This window comes from Gigantopelta aegis, chromosome 8 (assembly GCF_016097555.1).
Source record: "Gigantopelta aegis isolate Gae_Host chromosome 8, Gae_host_genome, whole genome shotgun sequence".
Classification (NCBI taxonomy): domain Eukaryota; kingdom Metazoa; phylum Mollusca; class Gastropoda; order Neomphalida; family Peltospiridae; genus Gigantopelta; species Gigantopelta aegis.
In genome coordinates this window covers 18,244,162-18,255,440 of record NC_054706.1, presented here as the reverse complement: position 1 = coordinate 18,255,440, position 11,279 = coordinate 18,244,162, and the positions used below count along the sequence as shown (strand labels likewise).

Sequence of the window (11,279 nt, the reverse complement as noted above, 5' to 3'; positions counted from 1 at the left end):
TATAGACGTCTGTTATTATCAACATTTAACGTCTGTTCAAGACTATAGGCGTCTAGTAGAGGCGTCAAATTGCCACAGTTTAACGCCTGATCGGGAACTATAGGAGTGTCGTACATGCTTCTAATTTACCCATTCAACGCCTGTACTGCAAATATAGGCTTCTACTACCGGCGTTTAATTTTCCACATTTGTACTCCTGCTCACGAATTATACGCTTCATTTCAACGCATATTCAGGAACCTTTAGTCTTCTACTACAGACATCTGATTTTTCACATTTTAACGCCTGTTCAGGAACTTTTTAGTCTTCTACAACAGACGTCTAATTTTCTACATTTTAACGCCTGCCCACGCACTATCTACAAACGCCTGCTCGTGAGAAAATAATAGTGAGAGAAAATAAACCGGATTACAAAAATGTTCCTTCAGCCGTCTTCCATCCACTTCACCAACACAGAAGAAACTAAGATTCTTCAGGATGCGAACACGGACTCCAAGATGGACGAACTGTCCAAGAGGCTGCTGGAGAACGGGGGAGTGCCCAAGCTGCAGGTGACCGAGAAGGACGGCCAGTTCTTCACGCTGAACAACACGAACCTGCAGGTGTTCCGCTGGATGGAGTCCGTGGGCAGGGTCAAGAGCATACAGGTGGAGAGCGTGCCGCTCAGCGTCGTACCGGAGGGCATCAGACAACTCATGACCGTATCATCTAGCCCTAAGGCCATTTCTAGTAAAGGTGAGTGGGGAGCGGGTGGATGGATGGATGGATGGATGGATGGATGGATGGATGTGAGGATAAAGTTAAAGTTTGGTTTTTGTTTGACAACACCACTATATTGATGTGTGGATAGATGGATGGAAATAACATGAATGAAAAAAATAAGGAACGAATGAATGAATAAGTGAATGAAAAAAGGAGCGAATGATTGATTGATTGAATGAATGAAGGAATGAACAAAGGAATGAATGACCGAGCGAACGAATAAATGAACGAGCGAGCGAACGAACGAATAAATGAAAAACGAGCAAATGAATGAAATGAATTAACGGACGAATGAATGAACGAATGAATGGATTAACGAACGAATGAATGAAAGGATACAATGCGTACGAACTCCACACACACACATATGAAAACATATGCAAATGTGGATGCAGGTTTGTTTTCTAGATTGGTTTGTTTACATCTTAAAATAGGGCACCCACAGTATTCCAAGGGCACCCACAGTATTCCAGAGTACATTAAGATGCGTTATACATTAGGCCGTTTATCTTCCCCAGAATCACCCAGTCGACCAAGATAGAACATCACTTTCAATAAAAATTAAAAATCAGTTTATTATATCTGTTCGTTGAACACTGGGTATTCGAAACACTTCGATGATCAATCATGTACATGATGTAGATCGATTGTGATTAGACTAAGATTTAATAACGATATATGCCTGTTTCAAAAATAAAACAAATTATTTATATATGTATAGCACGGCTCCAGACAATTTTTACCTTTCCTGTTTTATCTTTACGAGCTCTTAACTTCTCGTTATTGGTTCACTTCAGTAAAGCTTCATTGTATGTAAACGACATTAAATTACTGTTCGTTATGTTCAAATTTATAAACCGAATGTTGTACAAGCATTTGCAATTTTCCGTCTTAATGGTCGAATCTGCGAGCAGTGGTTGCCATGCCAACCAACTGTCGTTACATAATTTTTTATTTTTTTTACATAACACTGAACATACATGGCATTAACTAAAGAAGGGCAAGGGTAAACTGGGACCTGAAAAACCAATAGAGTATCCCGTTTCTGTTTTTATTGAGGGGTTTTAGGTACTGCTATAAAATAATTACATCTTCCATACATTTGCATGCAATAATGTGTTCAGGAATAAAGAAAAGATGCATTTGGTTTAACGCCACCTCAGCACAACTGTAAAGTCCAGCTATTTGGTTGCGTCTAACACTTAAAGATATAGAGAAATATGAAGCTCGCTGCAACCACATAGACTACTTCAAGTGCTAATTCACCAACAGTTATTATTATATATACAATATATACGATATATATATATATATATATATATATATATATATATATATATATATATATATATATATATATATTATATATGATTGGTATATCAAAAGGCATGGTATATATATATATATATATATATATATATATATATATATATATATATAGAGAGAGAGAGAGAGAGAGAGAGAGAGAGAGAGACACACACACACACACATGCACGCACGCACGCACGCACACACACAAACACACCAATCGTGCGGTACTGTTTAGGAAAAAACGAATGGTCTTGCAATTCATCGCATCTCAGGAGTTAACATTCAATCCAGAGCGTTCTCAGGAGTCCGAGTACTCGCTAGCGCTCGCGATCTATTCAGTATAGTGTTTGCACATTTACATGTAAAACTTAGTTATGAAGACCAAGCTTTATAGATTCTTCCTTGCGCTAGTTTTGATTTAGTAATCTAGGAGTGGCAATCCTCTTCGGACAGTGCAGGACGTACTGTCCTGTAAACGATCTCATCGAAAGTGGTTGTCTTCCTCCTACAGACGAGGCTCTAGACAGAGATTTTACCAAATGCCCATTCGGTTTTGCATTGTGCAGAGATACGGTTTTAACCATTATTTAGGTTTTTTCGTTCAGAATTTAGATGCTTTTAAAAGCAAAACTGATTGTAGTATTCTTGTGTGTCTTATTAGTGAAAACACAGTTCGCAGACTATAATAGCTATACGCGGTTTGGTTTTAGATCACAAAGAGATGCTAAAACTAAAATACTTTTACAAAAAGAAATACATGATTTGTTTCACATTTCAGTGTTGTATTATGAGTTAAACGAAATAATGGCTGTGACGGTGGTAATGGAAATAGAAGTTGTTTTTGTTCAACATCCAATACCCATTACGTAAAACTAATTAATATGACATGACATGCGAATTTATAAACAAAGACAAATACGACAGAAAAGCCTCTTATTAATTCGCTTTTCATGCTTATGTCAAATTAATGCTATCTTGGGCACGCACTTCAGCTATGTGGGCTGTCTGTCTAGGACAGTGGGTTACTAGTTAGTCACAGTGGTTATTACGGTCTTTGATATACCAGTCGTGGAGCACTGATGATAATGTTCAGCACTCGGTGTTCCCAGGCGGTGGACGATCGACGATCCAAATACTGCTAGTATTAGAGTAATGCACAGCCGGGCCCAGCGGTGATTAACTGGCATCTACTAATGAGAAACGGTGTTTGAACACGGTACACAGCCTCTAGCAGGAACTGGCGACTTTAATTAATACTGATGTCCATTCAGTTACGAGCGGCGAGAATCTGCTCAGGGGTAGAGCTCTAGAAGTTACAGGATGTAGATATTGAAGGCCCCTCCCAACCCCCCCCCCCCCCATCATCTAAGTAGATCAATAGGGGAGGGGAAGGGAAGGATTTTTTTAATATTCGCCATGAAGAGAGTGATATATATATATCTCTCTCTCTCTCTCTCTCTCTCTCTCTCTCTCTCTCTCTCTCTCTCTCTCTCTCTCTCGTCTATCCTATATATTATATATATATATATATATATATATATATATATATATATATATATATATATATATATATATATATATATATAATATAGCAGAGAGAGAGAGAGAGCGAGAGAGAGAGAGAGAGAGAGAGAGAGAGAGAGAGAGAGAGAGAGAGAGAGAGAGAGAGAGAGAGACAGAGAGAGAACAGACAGACAGGCAGAGAGAGAGGCAGAGAGACCGATATAGAGAGACAGACATACAGACACACACACGCACACACACACACACAGAGAGAGAGAGAGAGAGAGAGAGAGAGAGAGAGAGAGAGAGAGAGAGAGAGAGAGAGAGAGAGAGAGAGAGAGAGAGAGACATACAGAGACAGAGACAGAGACAGAGACTGTACTTACATAGACTATTTATCGTTGTTTATAAAGTTTGTTTGTTTTGTTAAAACGTCACCGCTAGGGCATGTTGATTAATCATCGGCTATTGGATGTCAGACATTTGGTAATTTTGACGTATATAGTCTTAGAGAGAAAACCCGCTACAATTTTCCATTAGTAGGAAGGGATATTTTATATGCACCATCCAACATACAGGATAGCGCATACCACATGATATACCAGTTGTGGTATACTGGCTGGAACGAGAAATAACCCAATGGGCCCACCGACGGGGATCGATCCCAAACCGACCATTCATCAGGGGAGCGCTTTACCACTGTGCTACATCCCGCCTCTAGTCGTGTCTGTGCACTTCTCTGTAGTACATACCTTAGCCTTTGACATAATAATCTTAACACATTGGTCAGAACGGAAAATAGCCAAGCGGGTATACCCAGGGGCTTGAGCCTACCACCTGTCATTCCTCAGATGGGTATTCTACCACTAAGTTACACTCCCAGCCATAAGCGTACCGACTCCAATTTTTGTAGTGGGTGGGGCAGGCTGGCTATTGCCCGAATTAAAAGTAAATGCTCGAATCTGGATAACAACGTTTATTCATATTAGCATTGTTACCAAACAGCTACCGTATATAGGGTTGCAAACGCATCGATACGCAATTTTACATTGATTACAACTAATTTTGTGTGTAGAATGATGGAAATACATGGTTAAAAAGTCGCATGGTTAGCACATTTTGCCTGAATATCTATATAATGTTTGCCCGAATTTAAGGTTTTGCTCCAGAATAAGGGGATCAGTTGACCCCCCCCCCCCCCCCCGCAGCCCCCTGCCTCGTAGGTTTATGCTCCCAGCTCTGCGAACGTGCTATGTGGATGCGTTAAGAGATAGATCAATACTTGTGGAACTATAATATCAACAGAAAATTAACTTTATCACTTGTTTGATTTACTTAGTGCCACAATTGGATTTGGATTCGGTAATTTGTCAAGAGCGTCCTACTGTTAAGAAGATAAAACGAAATCTGGATTGTTCTCAAAATAGTATATATATTTCCAGCAGTGGTTGACACAATTAGAGAACAGAATAGCATCTATCTTTATTACAATCATACGACTGACAGGTGCCGGGTCCCATCCAGAGTGAGTTTTAACGATCCCATGGCTACTGCGCCAACTCACTCACTCACTCACTCACTCACTCTCTCTCTCTCTCTCTCTCTCTCTCTCTCTCTCTCTCTCTCTCTCTCTCTCTCTGTGTGTGTCTCTCTCTCTCTCTCTCTCTCTCTCTCTCTCTCTCTCTCTCTCTCTCTCTGTATATCTCTCTGTCTCTTTGTATATATATATATATATATATATATATATATATATATATATATATATATATATATCTGTGTATATATCTCTCTGTATCTGTGTGTGTGTCTCTCTCTCTGTCTGTCTGTGTCTGTATCTCTCTGTCTGTCTGTCTCTGTATCTCTCTGTCTGTCTCTCTCTCTGTATGTATTTGAGTGTGTGTGTCTCTCTCTCTGTATCTCTCACTCTAAATAAAAGTACCATGTATAGAAACCCCATCAGTCAATCTAAGTGGCCCATCGAGACTGCATACACACCAAGCTCTATGGTGACACAGGGGAACTGAACAGCTTATTTCCTTTTCCTGCAGACAGGTGCAAGAATGGCAGAAAAAGACATATTAATATGATTAGCTGAGAAGGGTTCTATGTGCATACACATATACAGAGGATTACTCTTCAAATTATTGGTCTAGACTATGTGAAGTGGAAAAAACAAACCCATCGAGGGTGTACTAGACTTTCTGAAAGGAGGCATGCCACGTAGATGATGACATCATATGTTATCACATATTTCCTAATATCGTCAAAATATGCCAATTGTACGTTTCTGTCGTATAGCTACAGGTTAATGTTGTTACGAAATATTATACACATACTTTAATGACTTAGCACTGCACCTGGAAGGAAAACCCTAATGAAGGTGGATATATCATATAAGTTATGCCAAGTCTGAATTTCTGTCACAGAGTGGTCAACACGCGTATGAATTCAAGAAAGAAAGAAAGAAATGTTTTATTTAACGACGCACTCAACACATTTTATTTACGGTTATATGGCGTCAGAGCCTATGAATTCAAAGTCGCCGACACCAGAAACTAGAGTATGGAAAACAACAACAAAAAAACCTTTTTTTTTTTTTTACCACACCCGTTGGTGAGATCATCATTGGTTATTTTTTATAACACATACTAATAACACACATACAGGTGATAACAATGTAAAGACATATGAGTGGCTGCTCCTAATTGATGATAATGATGATCAAGTCGTCACTGCTATACCATCCAATGAAAAAAAGAACGATTGAAATCGATAGCTACGTGACGTATAGACCGGCCTCGGTGGCGTCGTGGTAGGCCATCGGTCTACAGGCTGGTAGGTACTGGGTTCGGATCCCAGTCGAGGCATGGGATTTTTAATCCAGATACTGACTCCAAACCCTGAGTGAGTGCTCCGCAAGGCTCAATGGGTAGGTGTAAACCACTTGCACCGACCAGTGATCCATAACTGGTTCAACAAAGGCCATGGTTTGTGCTATCCTGCCTGTGGGAAGTGCAAATAAAAGATCCCTTGCTGCTAATCGGAAGAGTAGCCCATGTAGTGGCGACAGCGGGTTTCCTCTCAAAATCTGTGTGGTCCTTAACCATATGTCTGACGCCATATAACCGTAAATAAAATGTGTTGAGTGCGTCGTTAAATAAAACATTTCTTTCTTTCTTTCCGTGACGTATATGTTAACCTCAAATTGATTTGTCTGTGACGCGTAAGTTAACTACACGCGCTAAGGACGTAAATAGGTTTAAGTTAGAATCAAATTTTAAAATTTATTTTAAACCTGGTTTATTGAGGATTTGTAAAAAAATAAAATACATTTGTGTCCGTTTGATACCATTTATCTTACGAGTCGTTGTTTAAAGACGTATCCAACTCGCTTTCGCTCGTTATAAGATAACTGATATCTAACGGCCACTCATATAGTATTCGCTATTAATACATTTATCATTATTTTTCCTAGTTTGTGTTTATTCTGTTACGTGGACCATTGAGGCTCAGTTAAGCTATAGACCGAGATCTGGACACAGTTTGGTAAAAACACGTGACTTGGCATACACGTACTAGACATGACTGACAACATAGAAGGAAGGAAATGTTTTAGTTGACGACGCACTCAACACATTTTATTTACGGTTATATGGCGTCGGACATATGGTTAAGGACCACACAGATATTGACAGAGGAAACTAGCTGTCGTCACTTCATGGGCTACTCTTTTCGATTAGCAGGAAGGGATTTTTTTATATGCACCATCCCACAGACAGGATAGTACTGGCTGGAACGAGAAATAGCCCAATGAGCCCACCGACGGGAATTGATCCTAGATCGATCGCGCATCAGGCGAAGGCTGTACCATTGAGCTACGTCCCGCTCCTTGAAAACATAGATAGTACATACTCTCAATATGTCATACCGGTGTAGCATTTAATTTGCACTCCCCAAGAATATGCACTCCCCAGTCATTATTATACGTATAATTTGCACTCACCCAATTACTATTATACGTATAATACGCAATCCCCTAGTTATAATTATACATATAATATGCACTCTCCACTACTATATTTGAATACTGAATATATTAATCGTCTCTTACAAAAAATTGGGTTGATAATAATTTAAGTGCTATTCAATCCACATTCATGATTAGTCCCATATCGGTCCAGCCGAAGTGGACTATAGGTTTCATCTCCGTCCTTCTGTCTGTCCGTCTGTCCCACATCTAGTTTTCGGGATGTGTTTTTTGAGATGTTGAGCTGAAAATTTGTATATAACTTTATCATATACCATTACAGATCAAGTTTGACTTTGATGACGATATACCATTTTGACCGAATTATGGCCCTTGAACTTTGGGAATACGGAAATTTGTTTTCCCCCCAATGCCTCAAGATATTGAAACGAAATTTTGCATATAGTTTACAGTGTACCATTACAGATCAAGTTTGATTTTCATGAAAATTTACCTATTTTTGACAGATATATGACCCTTGAATTTAGGAATTTAGGAGATACGAAAATTCGTTTTCCGGACTTTGGTTTTGCAATGCCTCAAGATATTGAGCTAAAATTTTGTATAGAACTTTATCATATACCATTACAGATCGAGTTTGACTTACATGACGATTTGGGGAGGGAAGTAGCCAAGTGGTAAAGCACTCGCTTGATGCGCGGTCGGTCTAGGATCGAACCCGATCGGTGGGCCCATAGGGCTATTTCTTGCTCCAGTAAGTACACCACGACAGGTATATCAATGTCAATGGAATGGGAAATATAAACGATCCCTTGCTACTCCACATTCATTACTATTCGTTATTATAATATGCACTCCACATTCATTAGTATACATGTACATAATTATAATGTACACACCATATTCATACACGCCACATTCATAACAATACATATAATATACACTCCACATGATTTACACACTTTTCTTTATTATACATATAACCTACACTCTGCATTCCACAATAATTATGATTATATTATCTACACTGCACATTCATTACTATATACATGTATATAAAACGGAATGTGTTGTCTAGATTATATGAATAGTAATAAACTGGGAGTGCAAATTATGTGTATAACAAAGAATGTGGGGTTCTGATTATAAGTATAATAATGAATGAGGAATGCAGATTATATGTGTAATAATGAATGTGGAGTGCAGATTATATGTATAGTAATGAATGGGAAGCGTACAGTATGTATAGGTATAATAATGAACGGAGAGCGCAGATTATATGTATAATAATGAACGGAGAGCGCAGATTATATGTATAATAATGAACAGAGAGCGCAGATTATATGTATAATAATGAACGGAGAGCACAGATTATGTGTATAATAATGAATGTTGAGGGTAGGTTATATGTATAATAATGAATGTTGAGGGTAGGGTATATGTATAATAATCCTAGATCGACCGCGCATCAGGCGAGCGCCTTACCACTGGGCTATGTTACGCCGCTTGTGCTTCGAGATAATCACGAAGGTATACGTTATAACTGTAACTTGTATACATGTACATAGTTAGTATCGTGGTATTTGTATATTATTGCTCCACACGCTGATATCCACATATGTTACTAACATGCACCAAAATTAAGTTACCTTTATTTGATCATCATTCTTCTGTTCTGTTAGGGATAATAATTTTCCATTTTTAACCACACATGATGAGTTATTATTTTTATTCTGCAAATTTGCAAGGGCGGATCCAGGGACGTTTTGGCCTCTTTGGGTCCGCCCCTGATTCATATACCCAACACCGTCGTTTAGATTCGCCACTGAGATTTATACCAACTTTTACAAAGTGCACTGGCCATACAAACATCAAAAACAGTTTAAAAAAATATAATTATGTCAGTGCTTAAACATTATTATAGCCTACGTCTAATGGGGGAGTGCATATTATTCAGAGGGAGTGCATATTATACATATAATATAGACTGGGGGAGTGTATATTGCATGTATAATAAGCACTGGGGAGTGCATATTTTACGTATAATGTTGACTGGGGAGTGCAAATTCAGGGGAGTGCAAATTATATGTGACACCGGTTCCAATGGCGGCCGTTTCCCTAGATAACCGCTCTTTTATATGTTATTGTAAGCGTCCTATACATGATTGATTATCGTGTTGACTTCAAAAAGCAAGCCCATTCTTGCATTACAAAATATATTGTATTGTGCGTTTGGTTATATGGTGTCCAGTGTTTTGTTTTTAATTTATATTTTGAAGGCCAAACGCAACACAGATATTATATATTAGCCTGCGCACACCAGAAGGACTCTCAAGTAAGACAGGATTTCTAGTCCTATAGAAACACTAGTCCTATACGGTCATTTCAGCATGAGTGTTTGTTGTCAGATGGACTTCATCACGCAAATCGATCGATCCCCGTCGGTGGGCCCATTGGGTTATTTCTCCCTCCAGCCAGTGCGCCACGACTGGTATATCAAAGGCCGTGGTATGTGCTATCCTGTCTACGGGATGGTGCATATAAAAGATCCCTTACTACGTATTGAACAATGTAGCGGGTTTCCTTTCTGAAGCTATATAATGTAAACAATTTACCAAATGTTTGACATCCAATAGCTGATGATTAACAAATGAATGTTCTCTAGTGGTGTCGTTACACAAAACAAACTTTCACTTTCACTTTCATCATGTAAATCTTGTATAAATATGCCAAGGTCATATACAACCTCTTGGTTTCTTTCTATTACTCGCTGTCTGTCTGTCATGACGCATGTTTCCGTACTCTCTCTTTTCACAGTGTTGTATTATCACGATGATGTATTCCAACAGGCATTCAACAATTCTTTACACTTTTATGATCTATTTCAACTAACACGCGGCGTGCTTACGCTTATATTAACAACGGCACGGTTATTTCATTTCTCGGAATTCATTTCTCGAAATGACATTCTTCCTATTGACAATTCAGCCTCCGAGTTTTTGGCCGAACTGAAACTATACTGTGTTACGAAACGGTCTGCGCGTGTTTACAATCAATCTACTTTATTGATTGCGTGTTGGCACACGTGTTCCGTGTCTTGTTATCATAAAGATGTTATTTGTCAAGCGACTTCTCATCATCGCGAGGGTGATCATAAAACGGGGATTATGTTGTCTGGCGAACCATTATCGAATTGGTTGTAGAGCGGCTACTTTAGCATTTCTTTATGAAACAAGACGCCAGCAATTTCGTCAGCAAAAGTCTTTAGCACGGTGCCCGAGGATCGGGTAGCTCGGTCTTAGAGTTGCAGTTGATCGAGCGCCTGCTCCTGGTGTAGATAATACTACAAGAGTGGCCGTTAGACATCAGTTATCTCACAACGAGACGTCAGTTATCTCACAACGAGACACCAGTTATCTCACAACGAGACGTCAGTTATCTCACAACGAGACGTCAGTTATCTCACAACCAGACGTCAGTTATATCATAACGAGACACCAGTTATCTCACAACGAGACGTCAGTTATCTCACAACGAGACACCAGTTATCCCACAAAGAGCGAGTGAGACACGTCCCTAAAGAACGAGTTGTAAGATAAATTGTAACTAAGAGACACGAGAGTATTATAGAGTAATATTCTATTTCTATATCTTCAAAAATCTGTTGCAACCAAACCTTATTTACGGCGTGTGCGCTTGCTCAGTAAACTTATAT

General features: G+C 39.0%; 1 protein-coding gene across 1 annotated transcript in view; it reads left to right on the top strand.

Annotated features, from left to right (window-relative positions):
* The first annotated feature begins 340 nt into the window (after nucleotides 1-340).
* Nucleotides 341-11,279, top strand: part of LOC121379951 — a 67,058-nt gene continuing 56,119 nt past the window's right edge. The window contains exon 1 of the mRNA XM_041508645.1: nucleotides 341-735. Within this exon, the coding sequence (XP_041364579.1) occupies nucleotides 417-735 (319 nt within the window). The 5' untranslated portion in view covers nucleotides 341-416. The remainder of the gene's footprint in view (nucleotides 736-11,279) is intronic.